The sequence below is a fragment of the Chlamydotis macqueenii genome, chromosome 16 (assembly GCF_036417535.1).
Source record: "Chlamydotis macqueenii isolate bChlMac1 chromosome 16, bChlMac1.mat, whole genome shotgun sequence".
NCBI classification, from domain to species: Eukaryota; Metazoa; Chordata; class Aves; order Otidiformes; family Otididae; genus Chlamydotis; species Chlamydotis macqueenii.
This window is the reverse complement of record NC_141571.1, coordinates 4,317,089-4,343,780: the sequence shown is the minus strand read 5'-3', so window position 1 is coordinate 4,343,780 and position 26,692 is coordinate 4,317,089. Positions and strand designations below refer to the sequence as shown.

Genomic DNA, 26,692 nt, shown 5'->3' with positions numbered 1-26,692 from the left:
TTTCACGGTGCTACTCCAAGCAACAGAATGCCCACCAGCACACTCAGAACAGCCTGTGACTGCGATCACGTTGTCCAAGTTCATTAGCTACTCCATTGTGGGGATAAAGTAACAAGTTAACAGCTAATATTTAGGAGATTATAAAATTATGCTTCCTTGAAGCTGTTTAAGCAGCTGATCTGGCATCTCTGTACAGAATTAGAGAGCTCTGCTTCGAATTAATGCAAGTGAAGTGGTTGGCACAATTTGGGCAAACATTTGAAAATACTACAACCATCCATTACAGATACCCTTCTAGGCCTCCAATCTGGAACAGTTTTACGCACAACACCCTCTTATCTATTTAGCAACCAACACCACGGACTGGAACAAATTTCTGTATCCTGAGTAGCCACTGTGCCACGATAGCTCAAGCTGTGTCAGAAAGAGGTCAAATAGCAGTGGGATATCATACACTCTACTCCAGGTCACTGATATGAACCGAGATCAGGAAAGACACTGCTTTGAGGTGTAACTTTGCCCTGAGTTTCAGCACAGCATGTTTTTCCACATTCTTTACAACAGAGAGAATTGCCTTAATGGTCCTGAAAATTAGCATGCCTCCAGGCAGCTAGGGATAGGATCAATAATCCAAATTTGAGGTTACCTGGACTTCTCCTCCTCCTCCCCTGCCCAACAGCCTGTTATGACCAGCTCAAAGGTCCATCAAGACCTGCACCCCACCTGAGCACGACCAGTGCTGGGTGCCACAGGACCCACATAAGAGAGCAGGTCTGTAACAACACCTCCCTCAGACCCGCTGCGGAATATGCGACTGCAGGACCTCCTATGCACAGGTGAGACCTCTGTGTTTGATGGCAGATTTTTCAGCTCATAGATCTGGGTAATACTTTTTGAATCCAGAAATGTATGTACCACATCCTGTGGCAACAAACTCCGCACTTCAGCACCAACAAGCACCTCATCTCCTTTGTTTTGAATCTGCCAGATGACAACTTTTCTTGATGCTCCGCAGCCCTTGGGGACAGTAAGCCACCACCTCTTCACGTTCTTTATACCAGTTATGGTCTGGATATTTTCCCCATAGTCTTACCTATTCCAGCCTAATGCTTTACAGCTCTTGAAAACTGATGCAGTCTGCTTGGGTTTCAGTTCAGCATTTAGTATTCATTATTCTTTTGGGAAAGCAATAGCAAGTTGCTCTGTGCGAGAACTGAATCCCCAGTCAAATTCAAACTAGAGTACGCCGTGCAGCAGGATAGGGGCCTGGCTGCAAAGGTGCATTTTTCAGCCAGGTACAATCAATCAAATACATTCTTATTGCTATATTTTCTAAAGAGGTCAAATCACTGAAACACAGAACTTAGCGTTAAAGTAAAAGGTTGCTTTACTGCTAAAACAACTTCTGATTAAGAAGTCCCACCGGTCCAGAGCTGCCCTGCTGAGGCCCCACTCTTGCAAACCCACTTAAGGGCTGCACAAGCTTTGGCAGCCCTTCTGGACTGTACTTTACGGAGGGTTTTGTCTTTATAGCTGGACAGTGCTTTATGTGACCACGTCTCCAGTTTCAACCAAGACATTAATTTTACTGACATAAAAGAAGTCAAAAACTATCCGAAATCCCACTGCTTATCTGGCAGGGGTTTAGCAGAAAGTGTTTGCCTCTTCCTGCTGCACAAAATGTGAGCGCAGGAGGCCTCAGGAAGAAAGGCACAGACAGATCAGCCCCTCGGCCTCCAGCAGCAGGAGAACGCGTCCTGAGCAACACATCCTGACAAACGCTGGCTGCAGCGACCGAGGGAGACGCCTGCTGGGCTGACTCGCTTGATACAAGCCTTGATCCAGCTGCCGGATCACACCATAAAAGCCGTATAAAACCTGTAAATTTTAATTAAACTTTAAAAAAAGCTGTAAAACAGATACTCTCAAAAACCTCTGAGTCTTACTATGAAAGTCCAGAAGATAGTATTTTTCTCTGGAACACACTTCAGTTGTGTGCCTCCTTGCTGATGCACACCCCTGTGCTACGCACGAGCAGCACTGTGCGTTGCAAGCGCTACCACCATGCCAGCTGCTGCCCCAGCGCAACTCGTCCTCCTCGTTCCAGTGCCAGGATGAGATGCTTCGTGCCCTCTGAGCAGCCGGCAAGGCTAGGCTGAAGCCTGCACTCCGTGCACAGCTCATACTGCAACCCAGTAACTCTTCTTTGCACTGTTATCTCCAGCCAAGGGTCTGCGATGAAGGCGCGGCGCTACGCCTGCTCACAAGGATTGCCTGTGCTGGACGTCAGCGCTCTGCCAGATGCTAATGCCTCTGTTGTCCGTGGGGCCTGCTTTGGAAGGCGAATGGGAACGTAGACATTCGAAGCACAGTGTTCCTTGAGGTATTCTCCCCCTTTTTCTTCATAGTCTTTTCTGGTTATCCAGCCTTCCTCACGGCTCATGTATTCCACTGCCCAATCCCTAGCCCCATACCAGGCATCTAAAACAGGACTGGAAGCAAGGTGAACCTGGATGGAAAGAAAACAGAACAACAACATCAATTCAACACAGGAAAAAGGCCCTTTTTACCCTGATTACAGAAGTATACAACATAAAACCAAATTTCAGCACTTTGAGCTGATTTTTCAGTGCCTCTAGGGATCAGTAACGTTAGGAAGGGGTTGAAGTGTGTTTTCACTTTGAGATCAATTCTCCATGAGCCTGCTTTTTTCTACAGGTTGAGAAAGCACATGGCTATATCCCATTCAAAACCAACAACCCTCACAGCTAGAAGCCAATGTTGGAAGAGTTGGTGGTACTGCAAAACAAGTATCAAGTGCTCCAGCAAAACTTCCTCTCTGCTTGAAGTAGCAAGGAGTAACACTGCAGGCTAGAAAAATCACACGTGCTCTTTCCACTAGTGCAGATTCATACTTCCACTTAAACCATTCCTATTTCTGTAGCATGAACGGCTTTCCTGGCTCAGCTATAGGCTTGCTAGACACCATGGAAATCCAACATGTGATATCTGAAGTGACAGGTTTCTGACAGGACCACACTATGGACCATATTTTAACGGAAAGAAGAAAGCTCTTAGTCAGTTACAAGCAGCGACATTAAAAGCAGATTTCTCCTCACAGACACAAGTTACACACTGTAAACTTAGCAAGCAATATCCTTCCTAAAGCTACCAAGCAGATGGCTGTAACTACGCTTCTGTCAGTCACACCTGGCTCACAGCTACATACAATAACTACAAAACAAGGGTTGTGGACTCACAAGATTATATTTGCACTGATTTATCTTTTTTTTCTCTCCAGTTTATAGGCTGATGTTGTATTCAAGAAGATAGTAGATTTGAGGAGACAAGGTGGTTTCAGAACAGCAAAGGAGACTCTTGCAAGTGTCCTCACAAAACGTATGGCAAACTCTGGGACTCACCCAGCTTGTACTGTGCTTGCTACTAAAACAGTTGCAAAGGATCCTAGGTTTGCAAGATACTCGCTGAATCTCTTTTGCTGCTGTCCCACAGAGTCATCACATGTAACAGACCGAACACGTAACTTCGTTTTGAAGCGAGTACAGTTTTTCCCAGCAACTACTCCTAACAAAGGTCACTTGCTCCAGATAATAACGGTCCCAGTCCTAAAAAAAAAAAAAAAATCAATCTGCACACTTCCAGTCAAACACACTTGTGCATCCATGGTCCTTTAGCTGAAGCAGGTTTTCCTGTTCCAAGGCTTCTACTCTAACTCTCTCTAATGTCTTCAGTAAGAGCAACTGTATCTTTGCTTAACCTTCAAATCTCAGGTCAAAACAGCTGTTTGTAGTGTCTTGTCATAAAACACTCTGCATTCCCATGCTCTAAGCACACCTGCTCTGTACCTCTCCCAACCCAAATTACTTTTGAACGTAGACAAACAGGCTGTTCACGCAAACATCTCGTCAATAAACGTACCTGAAAAGATGACTGGAAAGGCCTCATTTCAAGGAGTTCCTTCTGGACTCTGGCTTTCAGTCCAGGGTACATTGTATTTCCACCAGTGAGAAAAACATTCTGGACAAGAATAGCTTGCTGTTCCTTTGGATACCTACAAGGAGCAAAAACCAACTTCAGGCTTTCTCAAGGACATGAACTGAACAGCTATGGGGAATACCGATACCTTGTCTCCAGGACTCACTTTGAAAAACTGCATTCACTTCCCTAAGCATGAAAACCTGCGTTCATTTGTTTTCTGGAAATTCAGGGGGTGGCAGAAGAAAATCCTTAAAGCACCTATGCACTGTACGCCACAAATCAACAACTCAGCAGAGCTGGAATTCTTACATTTCCGAAAATGCAATCTCGTATGTCCATACAGTTCAGGGGCAACATTTTGCTAAGTTGGAAATACATGGAAATGTGTCTGCTAAGCACACCTGTATCATGATTTTAAAATATCACCCCTGATTTTGGTCTAACAAAAAACAGGGACTGCCAGCTCATTTTTTCAAGGGACAGCTATTCACAAGGGTTTGTTGTTTCCCCTCTATAACAAGTTGGACCAGGGGTCTCCAAAGTGGGGAAGATTTTTTGGTACCATAAACAAAAAAATTAAAATAGTGTTTATCTCACCTTTATCTCATCCTTTTCTAATTTCTGTTTTTGCAAAAGTTTTAAAATGTACATAATATTAGTTCAGTAATACCTGTATGTAATTTATAAATATACATATATCGGAGGTGTGTGCTCAAAACTTTTTTACTGATGGGGTAATCAATCTAAAAAGTTTGGAGGCCACTGACTTAAGACGAGCAGAGTCACACATGGTTTTCAGAACAGGAAGACATGTCTAACCTGCAACGCTCAACCCCACCAAAAAGAACTATTCAAACATACTTTCTCAAATTATTATTAAGTAACCAGCATTGCAAAAGCTGATATCAAAACAAGACTAGCTTGCCTGAAGTAAGTGCCAAGTAGCTTTGTAAACTCACCTCTCAAGGACATATTGCATGGTTTCTGCTATACCAGCCTGGTCTTCTCCTATCAGGGAGGGCTGGAAGACAATCTCAGGAGCCCTGATTCTTTCAGTGCCAAGGAAAAGCTGATGGTACTCTGCCAGGTTAAACACGGGCTTTAAAAATATGAGATTGAAAAGTAGTGGGAAATTATGTTAAAGACGAGTAATATTCTAGAATAAGCAAAGCTTTCAAACAGTTCTGTAGACAAAAACCAGACGGCAATGCTCTCCCAGAGAAAGGGTCATGCCGTAAAAGCCTCAAAAAGGCCAAGAAAGCTGGACTTTTCCTGTACTTGATTCTGTTTGGTGCCACTCAATCCTAAGGCTGAACTGCACAAGCTGAAAGCTGCGTCCACTGAAACGTGATATTGGGCTACAGATCATATACCAAACACTTGAGCAGGACTTGTTTTCTCTAATAACATGGTACTGCTACAAGAGGCACTGCCTGCAGAGTGAGCCAAGTGTGTATATTCCTGCTCTAAACCATCAGTTAAGATTGCAAGGACATCTCCTCTCTTAATGTCCTGTCCAGATAGTTTAAGCTTCTATTTCAACATCAGGCAAACAATGTTTGCCTTTGGAGAAATGTTAGCAGACCGGCTGGACAACTGAGAGGCAATAACATCTGGCACGAGGTATAGATATACAAATCAAACCTGCACTGCAGCAACAGGCTTCTCAACTTCAGGCTGTTCCTCAGCAAATAAAGGTTCAAACTCATTAATACTCTCCACATCCTCCAGCGAGTGTTCACTGCCTAATGGATCCAAATCAGGAGTCTGGAAACAGAGAAGGTACATCAAGGTAGGTTAGCTCAGGTGTGCTAGGCACATACATGACTTCAATTCTGGTGACAGATTTGGAAAATTCAATGCCAATTTCCTCAGATCTTAACTTTTTAACATGCCTGAAACCAAATATGCTGTTCTCCAGCACTAAAGACAAAAATCAAAATCGTGAACAGCCCAGCAGACAGGGCGTAAGCCAGACATTCAGTCAAAGCATAAAAATCAAACACTTTCAATAAACTTATCACGATGCCAGCTCAGAAATTAAAGGCTTTAATCAACAGGCTGAATGCCAGGATCCTAGCCAGCCATTTCCTAAATATAACAACATACTAAAACTTATTAAAATAGCTTTTTTTAATTGGTGCACTCCCAGCACTTCTAACTGCTCTGTAATTACCATTGAATTCCTTGCTTTGCTTGTGTGAGGCTGGAAAACAAGTATTTGCTAGCTACAAAGCCGCCACACGGTTTTTGGCAGTTTCAACCACCTCGCATTTGCACGTGGAACACACCAAAAGCCCTCAGGTCTTACACAGACCTGCAAGTGCTCCCAACGCTCTTCCTAATGAAAAGTATCACTCAAAAGCCTGAAGTACTTCACTGTTGCGAAGTAGAGGAAGCTTTTTAATCATCTTGTTTAGTTTTGTGTTACAATATTACTTTTGGGATTTTGTTGCTAAAGATCTGTTTTTGTTATTTTAAGGTTGAAACATTTGTTGCAATGTCTAGCAAACAACGCCGGGATGAGATGGAGCTGGCTCATTGAAGCGTTCTGAAGTATCTAGCTTAGGTCCACTTAAAACCCAAGAAATTACTCAAACTGCAGTTTAAGCAGTGTCCATCGGTAGAGCAAACAAACAGCAGTCCCCAGAAGTTATCTCCAACACTTATGCTTTTTAAAAATGCATTTCTTTTTATGTCTTAAACCTAGCAACAGAAAGATAGAACTGTGCTGAAGAATTGGCACAGACCCTAGGATAACATAATTAGCTTTTTTGTCTCCTTTACACAGCCACAGAAGGATGGCCGATCTTCACAAATGGTGTCAGTGATAACTGTAGGCACAGACCAAACAAAAAGGCTTGGCGATTCATTCCGAGGTCTGGGGTTACACCTAGAGTAAAGAGGAGGAGCTCAGGATTCAAAACAGACGTGTTGGAACTTAGGCACCACCACTGGGCAGAACTACAAGGAGCTGACGGTCTTTCAGTTATCTCTTTCCAGAACATTTTCTTTTGACAGAAGGCAGGAAGTTTCTTTACCACAATGGTAAGACCATGTGCACTGAGTTCTTGAACTTCCAATTTTGCTCAAATGCAGCCATTCTGATTCTTACACAAACCTTCCTGTTAAGGATAGGCAAAACATAACCAAGACACCAGCTCACCTGCTAGTTCTGTCTACATCGCAAGTCCCACATAAGACACAAAAACTGCCCTATCCAGCACCATTCTCCTCCACGCTTCAATTTTCAGTTTTTCTCTACCTTTTCCTGAGCAAAGACTGATATAACTAACAAAGCTCTATCTCAATTTCAAGCAAATGCACAAACAGCCTTAGACCAGCTCTAAGAAGCAGCTGCTACGTGCTGGGCCTGTATTAGTCTGGCAAAGCAGACAAATAAGCTTCTCATCTTCAAGACAACTCCAACAACCAAGAGCAGCAATTAATCTTTCATTGTTAAGTAAACAGAATAGAACGTGCTGTTTAACTGCACCAAAAAAGACAGCCAAAATGAAGGCAAGGGTTAGTTGTTTACCATAAAGTTCTCTGCACCTGAAAGGGAAGAACAGAAAGGAAAACAAACACTGTTTTTAACAAAAAGCTTGATAGGTTCTACTATATGATTAATACAAGGCTAGAGACATTTAAGGACAGTTGTCTTAGGATTATAACCAGTTGAGATTTAAGTACTCAGGACTCCATGACATTTAATTTTCAGAGACTGGAACAAAAAATAAATCTCTAACACACCAGGCCCACTTACTTCATCAAAATTATTGCAAAAGCAGAGCTAGAGGTTGGTTTAAAGTACGAACAAAATCAGTATGCTAGCTGCTGCATTTACAACTGTCTAAGTAAGTCAACGTTAATTAAGGACACCGGCTAGCACATGCTGCCAGGAGTAAGGACAAAGGGAACTGTGGTACCCTCCGTGGTACTTTCTCTGACCGGCGAGGCCTCTTTAATTTTTTCTCCAACTTATTAAATATGTGCAAGAAATTTTAAAGGAGATTTAATGATTTCATAGAATTGTACACTTCAACTAGTGTCAGAAAGCCTTCTGATTATGCTTGGATCTATATGGAATCAAACTATAAGATACGTCGCAGAGCACGGTGCAGAACAGCACAAGGAGGATTACTGATTTCAGGCATATTCTGTAAGATCAAAACTGTAATCTTCTGTAACTGCACAGGAAAGCTGGAAAAGAGAGGAGCAGTTGCCAAATTAACAGTGAGTTGCAGTGTGTTAAAGGCAAAGTTTAGCTCATCAGTAGAAGTCTGAAGGGGCACATTCTCAGGCATAAAAGCTTAATTCTCTCAGAGAAAAGAACAGAATTAAAGTGGTGAAAATGTTGTACCTCTGGTTTGCTGTCCACAACATCCACTTCAATATTGACTTCTGCCTGGAGGATTTTTTGCTTCGTTTGTTCAACTGACAGACTCAATTTGTTGATGTAAGACTGAAGTTCTTCTGCAGAGTCCATGTTCAGCTCCACTAAAGCTTTGTGGAATTGATCCATTTGACCATCTTCTAACAGTTCCTACAGACAGATCAGAGCTCGCTGTGACGAACGGTACGATACAATACAATAAATATTCCATCAACTGTGTTTACACAGACAGTTTGCTTTCATTACTATTGCAATGTGCACACTTCAGCAGCATTCAAAAATATTTCACAAAAACCTGGGAGCATGGTCTGCATAATCTCTCCCTTTTATCTTGCAAGTAACCTTCAAAAGCTCCTCTCTGAAAACTCGCAGGACAGTTGTAGCTTCTTTACAGCTATGCATGACCTTCTGACAAAGCCCTGAGGGCAGCCTGCCCCCCTCCCGAAATATCACACAGAAAATTTTGCCTTGATTACCTGTATGTATAGTAGTCTGTCCAACCTCTCTTGGTCAAGTTGCAGTTTCTCTTCTCTGCGACGTGCATTGAGTTCTTGCAGTCGACGTAATTGCTGCTGCCGCCTCTCCTGCTTTTCCTCTGATGTCAGAGTGCTTCCCAGGAGTTTGTTAGAGAAAGGAAGCTGCATCTTGTGCATGTTGTTCTCGTAGTACTCTGGGGACCGCCACTTCTGTAGCTCTGAATGTTTTGAAAGCAAAAGAACTGTTTTGTCAGGCTGAGAAGGACGATTGGTATGCTGTAGGCACTCCAGGCTAAGTACAGACTTTGTGTTCTGATCTCCAGCGTACAGGAAACACAAAGTACTAACAAGTGGGAAGTACACACTAATGTCACTTCTCTGTTCCTGAGGTAAGGGAGAGTTCTCACACACTTCTAAGGATTCCTTCAGGCTCTTTCATAAATGACAAATTCATGAAAATACTGTTCTTCAGTCTCTATTTAAGATTACATTTAACACAGAAATTCAAAAACTTCTGTAATTCACAAAAAGTCATGAGAAGTGTTCTCTGCAATTCTGAAAACCTTAAAATGGATATGCCAAAAACCTAGAGAAGAAACATGGTCAGATGCAGAAATCATCCTAACCAGTGCCATGTTTAGGTGGAAGCATAGAGTAAAGTAACTAATAAAATAACCTCATTTTAAATTATTTTCCTCTGAAATAATTCCAGTTAGGATTCACGGAGAAATCTGAACTAATACAGAAATTTTTTTAATATAGTTTTGTTTCTCTCTTACTGCTAAATTTGAAGCTGTTGTCAAGTGTTTCCCATGAGCTAGATTACCAAAAAGACAGCTACGAAGAAAGCAAGATAGTAGTAGAGTATTTCTGCCAGAATCCCTGCCAATTGGAGAACAAAGGATACAGAGGACAAAACTAAGTTGGATGAATACTATGTAGCAGTAAACTACAGCTGGTTTTTACCTTCTATATAGTCCTCTGCAACATAGCTATGCTCATGCAGAATTTCCTCCATGCGACTGAGAGTGATGGCAGCAAAATGTCCTGGATATTTCAGCTGAAGGAGGCGCTGGAGATACACAGCTGCTTGACACCCTCCAAGATTAATACGTTTGCAGTTTTTAGCATCCAACCTGAAAACGTGAAGAGACACGACTAAGACTGGAGAGATCCACAAGTTCAGTGTTAGTGGAGCTACAAGTACTTCCTTTACCCTTTGTAACACTTCACAATTGGCCAGGTGTAACCCCTGAAAATCTGAAGCATCTACCAGATATAAATAAAGCCATTTCCTGAAGTAAGGATTAAAAAAAAAAAAAAAAAAAAAGAAAAGAAGAGTAAAAAGAGTAGAGCAACATAGCAGCAGAATCAGAATGATAAAAGCCTCAAGAACCGCAGAAATCTCACAGAGCACCTTCTTCTGTCCCAAAGCAGCTTTAAAACCTAACATATACTTTTCAATGCCTGATCTTATTGGGGCAGATATTCCCTGCTACTTTTGAAAGTACAGATCTATGCATGAATAGCAACTCAAAATACAATACAGACAAGAACAGCACTGCTTCTTCAATTCAAAACTCAACAGAACTTAGCAAAATCTGCAGACTTAGTTTTAACTCATCAGTATAAATCAAGACCCGATAAGAGATTATACTGCAGGAGCTGGAATACTGCATGCTAGAGGAACGGGTACTTGCATCACTGAAAAGTCAACGACTGACAAAGAGAGGCTGTACCGTGCTTAACACACCAAGAACTCACCTGCCTTCCAAGACTGGCAAAATGTGCGTGCACTGATAACCTGAAGATATCACCAAACCACTGCAGGGCCACTTCTGCTTTCTGTTGTGGTAAAAACTGTACAAGCTATCTACGCCATAGGAGACTTTTGGCACTTGGTAACACTCGAAGAGAAGCTCTGACATCATTTGTCTCGAGTACAGAGGATTGCACACTGCTTCTGTCAAAACAATGGGATGATCAACACAACCCTGTAAGAGATAAGAGTAAAGAAAAACAACAAAGGAATGAAGGGAAAATCCAGGGATACTTATCCTTGCCTCTTCTTTTGAGCATCAGCAGTAACACCTCCAAAACAGCAATGAGAAAGCACGTCATGTGTAGGCTATTAATCATGTAAGGCAAATTGTATCTACTGCTTAAGGGAGTAAAAAGAAGCCTTGTCTATAGCAGGGCTTCAAAGTTAATTCAACCAAAGAATAAACTCCTCAGGGTGGAGGAGAATACATTTTTTAAAGCATATAGGAATTATTTAAAAAGTAAGTAACCAAAGTCTATGCAACGAGGGGGTGAAGTGCAAGTGAAAACTGGTGGAAGTTCAGTTCAGCACTACGTAAAGCTTTTAAATGAGTGTTGTTACACATTCAAAAGGCTTCACGGTCTGACGAGCAACTCTCAACTCAGCTGGGTATACAAACCAGGTAGTCAACGAGCAATGTTAATAAAGAGCACTATACAAAACTAGTAATGTTTCATGTCCTTCTCAAAAACTGCTCCTGGACACCGGTGCTCAGCCACAGCCTGATAAGACACTGCAGTCCAAACCTCTCGCCCTGCAGCTGTATCCTCCCGCTTTTGTTTCACCACAAAACTATGAAGAAATTAAGAGAATAGGGAGGTTCAAGAGACACCCCTGGGCAGCACCTGGCCTGGCCACGGTCCCCTCAGCAGGACCCAGGCTGCGAGTATCAGCGAGAGGACAACACAACGTCCCTGGACAAGCAGGGCGATGCTGGACCCCTGCATCCCCACCACGCACCCAGGCACAACCTCCCCCTCCACCCAAACCCCCCACCCACCCCAAGGCCCGGCTTGGTTTCACCGGTGGCTTCAGGGCCTCGCCCCGGAGCCCCCCCCCCCCCCCGGTACCTGCGAGGAAACGCCGAGGCGCTGGAAGACGTGGTCGAGGAGCAGCTCCTGCAGCTCCAGCTGCACGGGCACGTTGCGATCGAAGGGCGAGCGGAGCAGCCAGCGCAGCGGCTCAGGGCTGCCCAGGTCGTTGCCCACCTGCGTCTCGGCGCCGGCCCCGCCGCGGGCCCCGCGGCTGCGCGCCGCCAGCGAGCGGAACCGCAGCAGGGGCTCGGCGGGGACGGAGGGGTCGGCGGAGGCCCAGCCCGCCCGCGTCTGGAAGGAGCCGTTGTCGATCACCAGCGGCACCGGGTGCGGCGTCCGGACGGCCGCGCTCGGCTCCAGCACCGGGTCCGGGGCCCAGCGCGCATCGCGGAAGGCGAACACCCGCGTGCCCGCCGCCATTTTGCGCCCGTCCCCGGCTCCCTCCGTCCGGGAACGCTGGCACCGACTCACGTTCCGGGCTCGGCCCCGGCCACGCCGCGGGGTGGGCGGCCTGGACCCCCTCAAAGTGCCTCTCCCGCGCCTGCTGCCACTCCCACCCCGACACTTCAGACCTTCACAGTGTCTGTGACCTGCGTGGAAGGGAAAACCCGCGACCCTGGCCTGTGCCAGACCGCCCTGGGAGGTCACCGGCACGGCCTGTGCTTCCTCAAGGCCTCGCCAGCCTTCAGCCTGCACATCTCCCCATTTTCAGAAACGCCACCAACCTGCAACCCAAACTGTGTGAAATGGGGACTGCAAACATCAGCATCCTTGAAGCTCGGGTCATTAATGGCTTTTCTCACTTGTTTACCTGATGCACAAGGTAGAGATAATAGCTTTCTTTCATCACACAGTGTTGTTATTAACATAAATTAATAAGAATTTGCAAAATTCATTTAGATATTGGGATTAAAAGGCTCGTTTCAAGGTGTTGTTGCTACATAAACACATCCACACAAGCCAGAACATTAAATGCGTGCAATCATTCATAACGTGCGCTTGCACAGCTGCTCTTGTCTAAGGTTTTCTGAGTGCTACACAAACAATTAATTTAGCCAAACAACCTCCTGTGAGGTGAGCAAGAGATAATGGTTTTATTTTATTGAAGGAGAAACACACAGTGTAATGAATATCAAGTTACCAAAGTCACATTTCTGTTCCTGCTTTGATCACCACTGAACTCCTTTACTATTAAGCAGTGCGTTTATAGACACATATCCTATGAAACATGCTTGCTTGCCTTTCTTAGAGGGAAGGGAGATAGAAAGGTAATGAAAATACGAAGGTTTATTTTCCTAATGGGTAGAAACGTAGGGAGCAGGTTAAAAATAGGGCCCAAGTTAATATAGAAAAGAATCACAGGGTGGTTCAGGTTGGAAGGGACCTTTCAAGGCCACCCAGTCCAACCCCCCTGTAAGGAGCAGGGACATCTCCAACCAGATCAGGTTGCTCACAGCCCCATCCAACCTGGCCTGGAATGTTTCCAGGGGTGGGGCGTCCACCACCTCTCTGGGACATATTTCTGCTCCACATCAAATAAGAAAGCCTGTGAGAAGTTATTTTTACCTCACCATTCTCTACATATCTCTGCAAGGTTGATTCTGTTTTATTGATTTCTCAAAACTAACCTTGGCCATCCAGTTGCAAAGCAGCTGAAGTGCTTGATTATCTCCTTTATATCTGAAGAGATAAAGATACCTTTAACATTTGCCTTGAAAGCTTCCTCATTTGTGTTTATCCTTTAAATGCCAATGGAAGAAAGGACAATCAAATCAGATGTTTTCTCAGTTCTTCTTATCCCATGTTTAATCCTTATTACTCCCTCCCTGCATAGCACAGGCCTGCCCCTCAGCCACGCTGGGTCCATCAGCCGTCTTCTTGCGATTAACACAGTGATGCAATTAGTGTTATTAAAAGGTAGTTAGTAAAGCAGAGCAGGCAAACTGTTCTAAACTTAGGGTAACCTGAAGCAAGCAATGAGGTATCCTCTGGATCTTTTGGTGAATGAGCTGACCTTTCCTCTTCTTTTCTTCTGGCTTTGTTTGCCATTTCTAATGCTGTTGATCGCAATAATTATCTGGCTACAGCTTCTACTTAATGAAGGTAAGTTCTGCAGTTGATCAGATAAAACGCTCCTGCATAAAGGCTTTATCTTTTAGCTTCATGTGGCTTGTCACGGGAGGAAACTAAAGGTTTTTTAGTACTGTTGGTAGCATATGGAAAACCAAACTCAAATTGTGCTTCTCTGTTCAAAATGCTTATAAGAAACAAGCTGCTGCCAGCTGTTCTTCCTTACTCTCTCCCTTTTTCTCAGAGGTAATTTAACTTAAGGCAAAGGACAAGTGATTTTTGTAAATTTGTATTTAAAAATCCCCCAAGAAAGCAAACCTAACCCTCTAATTTTGTATACTTCCAATCTCTGACATTATAGTTCTCTTACACTTCTCCTATTCTTTTCTTGGGGAGAGGTGTTACCGGGGAGCTGTTAATGGATTATTTTATCAATGCTGAGACTGATTGATAGAAAATTTTTCAAGGGAGCAAGACTTAATTTTCATTTATTTGTGTTTTGCTCCTCTTTCCAGCCCATCACCGATTCTTAATTCTAACATGTCAGTAACCAGTAACAGGCTCTGGTTTAGGCTAATAATAGGCTTGTTGATGTACTTATGAGGATAAAGCCTTGCTAGTTCGCTCTAATCCTGGAGCACAAGCAATCCCAGCTGAGGAATCAATCCTAAATTCAAAATCAGTGATTCTGCCTGTGCAGAACATCTGTAGGAAGGAAAAAAAGAACAAAATTTGTCTTCAGCAAGCTTTTACTTCTATTTGGTGTCCAGTCCTATAACAGATCAAGTAGGAGTAGCAAGAAGACGATGCCTTTGGACCCACAGACAGCAGAGGAACAGGAGATGCTTACCACAGCAGAGGCTTGTACTCCTCTCTCCTTTCCTGTTCTGCCTGTGCATGCTGCATTTTCAACTTTCAGCTCCCATTCTGCAGGCGTAGCACACAATTGCTGCTCCTAACAGCCTCTGCTTGCTGCAGTGGGAAAGCACCTTCCCCCCACACACTCAAGTGCACTCTTGCAGGTAACCGAGCATGGTAATTAAAAGCGCAGGTTGTGACAATGGTAGAAACTACCCTGAGCAGCACAAGAATGTCTTACTGCTGATACCTGAAGAGAAAAATATCTGTTTTGCATAGGTAAAGGGTAGCTCTGCCACATACTTACACTTAAGTTGAGTATCAGCTGTTTGCCTGGATGGAGTAACTCTGGAATATCTTGATGCCTTGAATGAGATGTTTCAGGTTATGTGTACGGTATTTACCTTCACAATTTCTGGCCCTTGAAGGTGACTGTTGTTAGCACCAGGCTTCCAAATTCCATTTTAATAAATATGACTATACACATTACTAAATTTTTCCGTACTAGCATGTTTACAGGACTAGAGCATTAACATGTTTCTTAATCACTCTTAAGAGAATAAAATAAAACTGTTTTCTTTTTAATATCTTCCTGATTAACTCAGTCATACCCACTTATTTTATGCTACTTCGCAACAGGTACAAGTAAAAAGCATTGTATCTTTCAGCTCCTCCTTTAATATCGTTGCTGATTAAGAGCTAATTGGTTAAAATCAAACACTTGTACAGTCCTCTTATTGCCTCTACAATAAGCTGGGCTTGTAAATCCTTTATTTCAGGTGAAAAAGATTCAGAAGAACTTTGTCTAGCTCCTAGTTGGAACATGCTTGTAGATAGGGAGAAAAAGTCCCATTACAGCTGTTTTACCCACTCTTTTTCAACTCTATTTCTAGACCAGGTGCCTAGTGCTGAAGAAATAAAGAAACAATCTTCTTATGAGTCTGATTCCGACTCTAAATTTGAGAATGAGCTACCAGCGGAAGAAAACCAGAATGACATATGTAGTACAGAAACGCAAGAGGAGATTCAATCCATTGGATCTCTGGAAAAACTGAGGCCCAAACCTGCTTATTTGAGCTCAAAACCAAAAAGCCAAAAGCAAAGTTGTCCTGCTGCAATCTCAGACAGCTGGTCTCACAGCCAGAAGATAAAACCTTCCCGCACTGAGAAGAGCGATCTCTGTAACATCGTGATGGTGAGTAGTGTGACCAGACTACCTCTTTGCATACCTACTGCTTTTGTGCATCAGCTCTGATTTTTTTTTTTTTACTTCTTCCTGACTCCCCTGCCTCTTGGGTAAGAGAAAGGTGTAAGATTGGTTTCTGCTTGGTTAATAACTAACAAGGGTGGTTTTCCATCATCCCTGTTTGGAATGACTCCTGTTGTAGATGGGGTAAAGGTAGCACAAAATTGCACAGAATAACTATAATATATATTTAGTGTATAAGTATGTGTATAGATATATATTTTAATATATGAATAGAACTTAATTTAAATTTATTTTCAGAATTTAATTTGAAGCAGTGAAAATTGCTACCTATTCCTCTAAGATAAGAAGTCTAAATGCACTGTGTATAGAAACTTTCCTGGTACGTATGGCTGATATGTATTTTTAAAAGCTGCTTCAGATTTTTTACAGTGGTGTATGTGATTAAAAATTAGATCTATTTCATTTGCTCAATAAGAGCTGAAGCCAGAACTTTATTTGCAAACACAGTAGTTCCAATCCTCTTAGGCTTTATACAAATCCCAGAAGATATATTTGAGGCAGTGGAAGAGCTTAGTGTCTTGTGTGTCTTCTCTTTCCTGGTGCCTTGTCTGTGCGTCCCTTTGCATAAGGGGCTCAGAAAGGAAAGCTGGTGTGTGCTCTTCACAGTTCTGTCAGCTCACTTATGTTGCTTGGACTTCTGAATTGTAGCAACTGAGGTACTTGCCCACACTTACTTCCACAAGCTTTGCTGGAGCAGTGACCTTTATTAGGCTGGAATAGCTAAGAACCAGTATCATCTTAAACTGCTCCAGCTGTTTGACTAGCACACTCTGAGGCTGAGCTCTAGAGTGGAATCAGTAATATCTCAAGTCAAAGTATTTTTTTACATCATTAATACTACCAGGTCAGTGTAGGAAGATTTTTTTTTTCATTGTTGTTGTTCAGAGACTAGAGAAACGATACGAAGAATGACCTTGGATTTGTCTAGGGTACCATTTGGTTCTTCTAGAGCTCTTCACATGTACAAGAATTGATTTGAACAGAGCCGTTTAAAGAGCTGGGGTTTAAACTTATCCCTTGTAGGACATAAAACTTATTCTGAAAAGCTTGCTATTTGTGTTGAGTGGATGAGGGAAGGAAACAAGAACTCATGGTCTCACAAAACCTATACTCTACTGAAAACTGAGCCTCTTCTGAAAACATCATTGCCATGACAATTCTCTTCTTCCTTTTCACCAGCTCTTGTGCACCATGCTCTCTTCTCTCGCCTGGAATTTTATCTGCCAGTTGCTCCACGTCTCTAATGTCCTGAGGATTCAGCTGCTGCCATCCTCTCTGACCATCTACACAGATCAGCTGTTTGTGCTGCTGGGTGAAAAAATTGTGAAAATCCTGGGCTTTCTGAGACTGGAAAGCAGAGGGCTGCTGACTTCAGTCTCGGGGAGGAGACATAAGAAAAGCGGAACAGAGTGATGAACCTCAGAGAACCACCTCAGGGTGGAAATAAAGCAGGTATTCCCGTGACCATTAGTAGCAATCCTGGTGAGCTTCACTGAGAGCTACTACAGCATGGCAGAAGGCAGTTGATTCTCTGAAAAGGAAACCTAGTCAAGACTAAGTTGACACATTTGGGTTACAACAGCTACTTTCAAAGTGAACAGTATTGACTAAGCAGTTAAATGGATGACAGCAGCCAGCCTCTTGTCCAGTGCTTGGGTGCGTACTCTGGTCCCCTGTCACTTCAGGGAGGGACACATTGCTCTTTTTGTAAGGACCAAACACTACACCAGCGCCAGTGACATTCTGTTCACCACTACTAATCTTTGATTTCAACCAAATAAGATCAAGGCAATAGCTCTCAGTAGCAGTTCTTACTGGAGCTTTAACACCATGCAGCCCAGTGATTATTTCACTCATACTGCAATTAGCACTTTTCTGATCTCCAGCTTGTCAGTTTTTGAAGTAGGAAACAATTTTTCAACGCTCAGGTCAAACAAGTGAAATGAGCCTACCTCCAATTAACAAGAAATAATTAAGCCCTTTGCAGATACTGAGCATGCATTTCCTTCATTTCTGTCCAGAATATGCCTTTTCAGCACAGCTGACAGGCTGATAGAAGGTTATTTATCAAGCATATGTAGAGTTATACATGTTCCTTCTCTGCGGGAAGTGAAAGTGGCTCATCCACCTAGATAAAGACTGGTCATTATTGTCTTTTAGCAGAAATCATGATGCGTTGTGACTCCAAGCTCCTTATTGTCCCTGCATATTCCATGTGATGGGCATTCACTTTAGCTAGATGGAATCAGTTTATTTACAATCAAGTCATACATTCACAATCAGATCTTGCATGTTTCCTGTGTACAGTTCTTGGAAGTCCATAGAATTACTGCACAAAGATGTTCCGCCACCTCCAACAGTTCTCATCTCTGGCTCCTGTAAGATGGACATCCAGGACCTTCTCCATCAGTGCTGTAACAGATGGAGGATCTTTTCTGAACACCAGGATAGGCACTGGTGACAATTGTGGCTCCTGGTGAGAGGATGCCCCTGACATCACTGAACCCTTGTTGTCACAGTCCATATGAGGGCAGTTTTAAGTCAGGCAGCCCACCCTCAAGAGCTGCCCAGCTGTGCCCATCTTTCCACCTGTGGGCTGAGGATATGTGGGTCAGTTGCCAGATTTGTTTCGCCGTTGGAAATACTAGCAGTAGGTTGGTGAGGCCAACTGACAGGGAGGAAATAGCTATAATTCCTGCTGGGGCAGAGTTCAACTTGGTTACTCTGAAGAGCATCCAGTGGGACCATGTGGAGGTGTGACCTCTGCGGCTCTGCCCAGTTAGTAGCTATGATCATGTCTGAAGAGAGGCATCGTTCCTCCTGCCAGCCCAGGGACGCACTCGCCAACAACTTGAATGAACCAGTTGGTGGGACCACAAGGTTGGCAGGGCTGGAATGAACCATAATTTTGTGGCCTCAGGGTTTGTCCAGCTGTTGGGCTATGAACAGAAGAGCTGTTTGCTCCTGGTGTTGATGCACTCATTCAACAAACTGTTTTTAAAGAGGACGTGAATTAGGAAGTCGCATCCCAAAAAAGTACATCGCCACTGTGGAAACGTTTGTCTCTGCTCGTGGTGTGGAGTAACTGTGTCTCTCCGGAGTCTTGCAGGGGCAGGCTGTGGCAGTGACACTAACCTGCGTGAATCGTGAAGCATGCCTTGTTTGTTTTTATTTGTCTTTCCCTCCCCATCTCCTGAAGTCTGCACGTCCAAATATTTGTCCAGAGCGGTATGCTCTTAAATAAAACTTGTTTGTCCACCTCTTTATTTTTGCAGGTCCTTTATTTAGAAAAAAAATAAATATTTGCCATTCCTCAGCTGTTTGCCGAGGAAACCTCCGTCTCTCCCTCTGTCCAGAGGGTGACCCGGGCTGGGGCGCTTCTCCTTCGGGGGGGGCCCCGTTTCTTCCCCGCCTGCCAGTCGGGGAGCGGGCCGAGATGGGTGCTCACGGTCGATGCTGAGGGACCGGTTACGGCCGCCGCTGTTAGCGGGGGCGGCGCGGAGCGAGCTCGGGCAGCGGCCCCGCCCCCTCGCAGGAGCCAAGCCGAGCCCCGCGGCTGCCCGCGGGCCGGCTCTCGCCTGCCGCCGGTGCGGTGCGGTGCGGTGCGGTGCGGTGCTGGGGCTCCGGGGAAGCCGGGAGCGGCGGCGGGCGGTGCCGCGCCCGGCTGCCAAGGGAACCGCCGCCTCTCGCCGTCCTCCCCCGCGGCTGCAGCGCGGCTCGGAGCAGGTAGGCTGGTGCTAAGTGGCGGGGCGGGGGGGTCTGGGCTCTGGGGGCGAGGGGCTGCGGCGTTTAGTGCTGAATTGCTGCTTTTCCTGCAGAATTTGGCCTCCCCTGCCCCCTTGGGGAGCGGGGTTATTGTTTCAGCTTAGCCCTTCTGCTCACCCCTCAGAGCTGCTGCCCCTCAGTTAGCGAGGAAAATGCTTTCTGGTAGCCCCAAGGTTTTTGTCTTTTCCTTTTTCACCTCATCTGCGTGCAGTTAAAGTCGTGTTGGCAAGGACTTTGTCTTGCAGCACTGGGGATGCCTCCTGTCTCTGGAAATTCACTTGTTTAGGCTACTGGGATATGCTGGTAAATCTCAGTTCAGTAATAAGAAACCTGATTATCTTGAGGCAGTTGCCACCATTTGAGTTAAAAAAAACCTTTTTACCGAGATCGCCACTGCGAAGAAGCCGATGACCTGAGATGAGTAGGTAGCCTTGTCTAAAGGTCTAGAAGAATACTGCTGTTTCTTGTGTTGCATGGTGATACTGAAGTATGTGCTTTGTGTAGTTTTTAGTCTGTGAAGATGCTCAGAATAGCTTCAGCTTGGCTGGGCTGGCTGTCGCTTGCAATATCGCTCTAATAGCAGGGAGGTTGATGCCAGCATGCAAAACCTGCTTGAGAAACCTACTTTGAGGATTGCTGGTTCCTGCGGAGTTGCCCAGTACCACAGCTATGCTGGTGGCAGTAGTGGTTTGTACCTGGTTTTCCTGTCACTGAGTGATGAGAAATACTGCACGACTGAATATTTGGGTATTAAGAATAAAGCTTTTATGTGGGGATTTGGCTAAAAGTAGCACAGAAAGGCCGTTTTGGCTCTGCTGTGGGTCTGTGCTTCTTGCAAGAGGCTGGTGATGTGTGAAGCTGATCTGGAGGACGAGCTCAGACCTAAAGACACGGGGACTTGGTTTGAACCCTGTAGATTGTGTCGTGGTCCACCTGCGTTAAAATCTTCCTTACCCTTCGTCCAGCTGTAACACCTGCCCCGGTGCTGATCTTTGCTGAGCTTTTGGAGTTCACAGGGGGAACGTGGCATGGCCTCTCAGCTGCTTTGTAGTCTGGGAGCACTTGAATGGCATCGGAGAATTTGTGCTTTAATTTCCCTTTTGCTGTTGTGTGCAAAAGCCGTTTTCTGGCCATCAGCAGGAGCGTTAGAGCTTGCAGACTTGGATATTGTCGTAGAGCTCCTTCCAGTGTGATTGTTTGCAGAGATTGCAAATGGATGACTTTTTTTTTTTTTTTTTTTTTTTTTTTTTTTTTTTAATGAAGGCTTTTCTGTAGTTTTGGATTTAATTCACCTGTAATGTCTCCTGTTCACCTGGGGAAAAACATCATTTCTCATATGCACCCAGCAGCCTCCATCCCAGAGCACTTCTATGTTGCAGCAAGTATGTTGTTTTCTTAGCTGCCAAAGTTTGATATCAAAACCTGGACTGAACACTTTGAAGCACAGCATCAGTGGTAGTTTCTTTTTGGTAGTTTCTTTTGACTGAGGTTAAGCCTACTGGGAGAGAGAAGGCTGCATTTCTGTACTGTTGATGTTTTATGACCTTTTGTATATCACTGAATCTCTCTTCTCTTTTTTCCCCTTTCGTATTGATAAAGCGTTTACTTTGCGGGCATGTCAGAGGGGTGGGGTTTGTTAAACATTACGACTCCATTGGGAAGCATTGTATGTTGAAAAACGTAGGTATCTGCTTCTTTCTCCTCTGAGCTCAAAACTCTGGAAGAAGTTGATAAAAGACCCAAACTCTAATCTAGTGTAAACTCAAGGAACCTGATGTGGTTTGATGGATGTCAGTGATAGACACATCCAGAAGCAGTATGTCAAAGCATTTGGGGCTGAGGTCTTGCAACACGTTGGGATCCCTAACTTGTAAGCGGGGCCTCTCTTGGTAACAGCTGGGTGAGCTGTGGCTGTTTACATCCTCCTGGAGGAGTCATGGGATGATTTAACTTGGCCGACATCTGTTTTTAGTAAAGAGGAATCGGGGTTCCTAGGTCCAGCTGCATGTAGAAATATAATGCTGAAAATTTGGCTCGTGGTCCCTTGTGCCGCAAGAGTGCGCAACGGCAGCAGCGTGGCTCTGGGTTTCATCAATACGTGGTTTTGAGATGATGTTTTTGAGTCACTTGTGAAAGCTTTGTAGGTTGAAATGGGTGAGGGTCCAGCTTGCATTAAGGAAAAATACTGCTGCTGGTGAGTACAGGATTGTATTGAAAGGGGGACCCGCAGGAGTTGTGGCACCTCAGGCCTTAACAAGACCCAACTGGCCAAAGCCCTCAGCATCCTGGTCTGGCTTCTGGTTTGACTCTGCTTTAAGCAGGAGGTTGGATGAAGTGGTGGCCTGAGGAGCGCTTCACGTGTGCTGGGGATAGCACGTGTAAACTGTTCTGGGCAACAGTGCCCTTCTCTGCAGAGGGCAAAGGACCCCTTGCTCCTCTAGTGCCGCGTTGAAGATCCCTGTGTGACTTGCACTGCGGTCTTCTGCTTTGGCTGGGTGAGAAGGGAACTCAAGGTTACAAGTGTATGTGCTACACTATCTTAGCTTTTCTTTATCCTTTAAAAGTTAGAGGCTACAATGCATGACCAAGAATGCAGTATATTCTAGCTTCGTGTGTCTTTTAGGCTCTCAGTTGAGCAAAATGTTTGCTTAATTGGGGATGTTACAGCCCATATGCTTCTGTTCCAAGCAGTTTAAGTGCTTTCCGTTGGAGACATAAAAATGTCTTAGTTGTGACATGGTGTTTGAGCCTTCCTGCTGCAGATGTAAAATTCATATGGCAGTGAGTCTTAATTGAAACCTGCTGGAGTTACTTTTCTCCTGCAACACAGTATATGAAATATTCTGTATGCAGCTGGCTTGAACGGAGTACCCTTAATGAGATATTGCTAATCAATTAGTGCTATTGCTTTCTGTAATGCTGTTCCTTCCTAAGAAACATGATTTTGAGTTATGTAAGGCACTTCAATTCGATATTCTACATATCAAATATGGCCTGTATGATTTAGTCCCTATTTTATACCATGGACTTCAGGTAGAAGTCATTCACTGCAGCATTGTTAATCGGGCGGGTAAGCCCCTCCAGGTGTGTTGTGTAGTGAAAAGCTTGTCAGAAATCAGAACCTGTTGCTTGAAAAGTGAGGTCTCAAAATAGTTTTTAGATACAGATGTTTGTAATACTTTCTGGTATTTGTTGCTGTTTGGTAAGACCGTTAGGTCAGTTTGCAGGGGAGTGTGTTTGGTGATTGCAAAGAAGTTTGGAGAAAGAAATCTAAAAGCTGATGTAGCTTAAAGCGTATTCCCCAAAGTAGATTACTCCAAGAGTCTGGAATGTGTCGGTGGGAGGCTTCAGTTTTAGTGAGATGTTGCTCCATGTATGCAGGAGTCCTTCCCCTCCTAAATAATTGTTTCCATCTGCATAGCTTATTCCATCAGCCCCAGGGCTGCTGGTGCCTGGACTGTTGAGCTGTCTGCAAAATTTGGGTCTCTTGTAAAAATGAAGATCTTTCTCACTAAGTCCTCTGTGCTAGCTAGGTATGAAGGGACATTTGCTGCTGTTATACAGAAAAATAACAGGGCAACCCTCACTGCAGGACCTTTTAAAATAAGCAACATTCTGGCATTTCTTTCCTGTCCTGTTAAACTTTTAGAGGGAGAAGTTTGGGGACCCCCCGAATCTTACTGCATAATGTCTGGCAATTCACTAGTTGTCTGAGAGTTGTTTAGTTTTTATATAATATGATTTTTTTTTTCCGTCTCTGATAACAGGCAATGTCCCTGACTACTTGAATTGAATACTGTGCCTTATGGTCTGTGAGATGTCCACGTGAACATACACGCTCCCATCATATGGTGGAGCCTGAGAGTAGGAAATGATACTGAACGCAACGTAAGAGTTGAGACCGCAGCGTTTCAGTAAACAGCTTGGCTGAGACCCAAGCACACTTCTAGTGCGTGAATTTGTGTTTGTTGTACTTTAATTTTGTGTTGTACTTGTCCTCTGTCCTTTTTTGCCCTTTTAGAGAAGGTTTCTTCTAGGAAGATGGACTTTGTTAGCAGTGGAGGTTGGTGCCGCCACATTACTATTAAATAATGGGAAGGGACTGTGAAGGAGGTGGTGAGGGAAGAGCCTGCTCGACCATTATACGCTTACAGTTCGGCAGCAGCGTAGCAGGCAGCCTGTGCATTGATGAAGCAGTGACAGCAGGCTCCTGACCAAGAGTTACCACTTACTTCTTCTCAGGGTCTGTTGTGATAGGACAAGGGGTAATAGTTTTAAAACAGAGGGAGGCAGAGTATGACTGGGGCATAAGGAAGAAATTTTTTACGCTGAGGGCGGTGGAGCACTGTCCCAGGTTGCCCAGAGAGGTGGTGGATGCCCCATCCCTGGAAATGTTCCAGGCCAGGTTGGACGGGGCTCTGAGCAACCTGATCTGGCTGGAGATGTCCCTGCTCCTGGCAGGGGGGTTGGACTGGGTGGGCTTTAATGGTCCCTTCCAACCCGAACCATTCTATGATTCTCAGTTATCCTTGCCTGGGTCACCTAATGAAGCGTGGGAGAGAGGTCATTGTAACTAAGAAACAGTGCAATGGCACAAACCTGGAGTACCTTTCACTCCCTTGCCTCTGCGCTCTTCTCTCTGAAGGGTCTCGGTTCTGAATTACTTGAGGTCAGTTAAGTGCCCATTTCCTGGAGGAGGTGGCATGACAGATGTGTTTTTCCTTAATCTTCAGTTCTTGGTGAACCTTCTGTGGGCCTAGCCTGTAGTGGATGTGGAGAATGTACACACCAGGAAAGGCAGTCTGCCTGCTGTGGTGCTGGGGCATTTGAAGGGCTGTACACTGCTGGTTTGGGGAGGAAAGATGATTATGGAGGCTGTCTTTCTGATGGTGGTTACCATTCAGCTGCTGTAAACTTAAATTTTTTCACTGCTGCTGCCAAATTAGCAGTTCTGCTGGAGTCCTGGGAGCTCAGATTTATCAGTGTCTCTGTATGTGCAGAACTGAGCATGCTACCAGTGCTTGAACCTCCTGACAACCCTAACCAACTGACCAACATTGAAAATTGAAGTGATATTTCTTGCCTTGAGGGTGCATGTAAGCTCTTTGAGCGAACAGGAGCCTGTAACTCTTGCGAGATCCATAGCAGGTGGCCAATATATAATGGAACTGGAAGGATATCCTCTTTAGGCAACAAATAAATACAGCTTTGCTGATGAAAGTTGTTTTTCTCAGTCAAGGTAAAGCTCAGACAATGTTAATGTTTGAGAACAGCGGGGCTAGCACAGTGGAAGGAAATCCTCACATGCCTCATAGCGGAAGGTAGACATGAGCCTGCAATGTATACATCCCTGCAGCTGATCTGAGATACAGTTGTTTTGGTCAAATATTCCAGAATCCTGGAGTCGTTCCAGCCTGTGCACAAGAAGGGTAGAAGCAGATAAAGGTAGCAGCTGTATTTAGATGCAGTGTTTCCTTTGACTAACGGGAGAGGAAGGATACCTCCGGGGAGCAGTCCTTCCAAGAGATCCCGAATCCAAGAGTTTCAGAGTTCATTCACTTCGCTCTTCCTACGCTCTCTTGGCCAGCGTAAAGCAGGCGTGAAGCTGCTGGATGTTTGCAGGCCAGGATGTTTGGAGCAAGTCCAGAGCTGTCAGGCCAGTTGGGAGAGTTCAAGGCTTTGTTAAATACCAGCACGCACCGTGGAAAAAGCTTTTTTTTTTTGAGAATGGCTTTTTGCAAAGTTTATTCTAGCTGCAGCCATGTGTTAACTGGAAGAAAACCTAACTGGAGACCAAATCTATAAGTAGGACCAAGGAATTGGTTCTTTAAGCAATTTGTGAACTCTGCTAGCAAGGTCTGTGCAGTTTTGTGATGGATTAGCATTACCTCATTGTCAACAAGGCAGATGGCAAAGAAAAACTAGTCTGTAAGGCTCACGAAGCTGCCAGTCCATTGCTCGCTGGGGAGCTGTGAGTATCATTTAACCCTATACGAGTATTTTTTCTGACAATGGTACTGAATCAAGTGTCATGGTTCACTTGGACCTCTCAAAGTTACAGGAGGAGCTACCCTGCGAATCCATGAGCTCATGTGGTAAAAAATCAAACAAGGACTCAGTCCCCTTCCAATGGGCTGGTGTAACTTGTTAATTCTCTAATTCACTACTTCATTAATTCAGAAATTCATTAGCTCATGTGCTTATCAGGAAGCCAGTTTCCCAGCTGATGGTGAGAACGCTCATCCTCCTTCCTCCATCGCGGTGCGAGTGTGGCAGTGGGAGGCCTGGGGGCCTCAGCAGTGTGGATGCTGATGGGTCAGCGTGAAAGCTTTTTGGGTAAGGTGATATGCTTACACCTTCCATCATGGAAGCTTGGTTTCTGCCATTCCTGTGGGTTGTTCCTATTAATTCTGAAGAGTTTCAGTCTTACCAGAAACTGCCCAAGAGTTGCTTTTGCATAGCTGCAAGGACAGCAGGTCTTATCTCCTCCTCTCCTTTGCGTCTGCCGTACGTGTAGCTCTTGCTTTAACCCAGTGGTGCTGCTCCCAGCACAGATCAGGCTGAGCTGTGTATTGGGCCAAAACCTGAGCAGGAGTTGAGTCGGCAGCCACAGTCCAGTGATGCCTATGTCAGAAAACGTCCGTTGTACAAAAGTTTGGTTGCTTAGACCAGCCTGGTTAAAACACTGTACTGCGTGTCAGTTTGGTTATGAGTTTGTCTCTTACTAGAGCTGTGAGGTAAAACGTAGTTGCTGTAGTTCATCTGCTCGTGTGTGTGTCTTTAGATTTACTTTTATGAAATCTTTGTAGCTTTCAACTCACCTGGGCGTCTGAGTTGAATTTCTACTTCGCTAGCTTGTTGGAGTGCTTATTTGGTGGATGATCTATGCGCCGTCGTCATTTTGCCTTTGCATTAGCACTGTGTTACTCTGAACTTGCACACCGGGTGTAAACTGAAGAATGGAAGTCTATCTTGCAGCATCACTTGACATGGATACCCGAG

General features: G+C 44.6%; 2 protein-coding genes across 3 annotated transcripts; one reads left to right on the top strand and one right to left on the bottom strand.

The window, feature by feature from the left end:
- Positions 1–1,141: 1,141 nt before the first annotated feature.
- Positions 1,142–12,286, bottom strand: ACTR5 (actin related protein 5). Of its 2 annotated transcripts, XM_086760467.1 has the most exons (10): positions 11,764–12,286; positions 10,636–10,865; positions 9,838–10,007; positions 8,872–9,089; positions 8,363–8,545; positions 5,644–5,766; positions 4,959–5,098; positions 3,940–4,072; positions 3,487–3,626; positions 2,387–2,509 (listed from the first exon to the last, which is right to left on the bottom strand). In XM_086760467.1, the coding sequence occupies exons 1-9, from the start codon at positions 12,145–12,147 to the stop codon at positions 3,519–3,521; spliced, it is 1,689 nt and encodes a 562-aa protein (XP_086616593.1). In that variant the 5' UTR covers positions 12,148–12,286; the 3' UTR covers positions 2,387–2,509; positions 3,487–3,518. The 2 variants fall into 2 exon arrangements, with proteins under 2 accessions (XP_086616592.1, XP_086616593.1); XM_086760466.1 differs by lacking the exon at positions 3,487–3,626 and having other exon boundaries at positions 1,142–2,509.
- On the top strand, positions 2,238–17,659 carry LOC147598694 (uncharacterized). Its single transcript, XM_086761069.1, has 5 exons — positions 2,238–2,353; positions 5,731–5,791; positions 11,566–12,550; positions 15,549–15,850; positions 17,105–17,659. Exons 1-5 carry the CDS (start codon positions 2,238–2,240, stop codon positions 17,336–17,338), a joined length of 1,698 nt encoding a protein of 565 aa, XP_086617195.1. The 3' UTR covers positions 17,339–17,659.
- Positions 17,660–26,692: the final 9,033 nt, after the last annotated feature.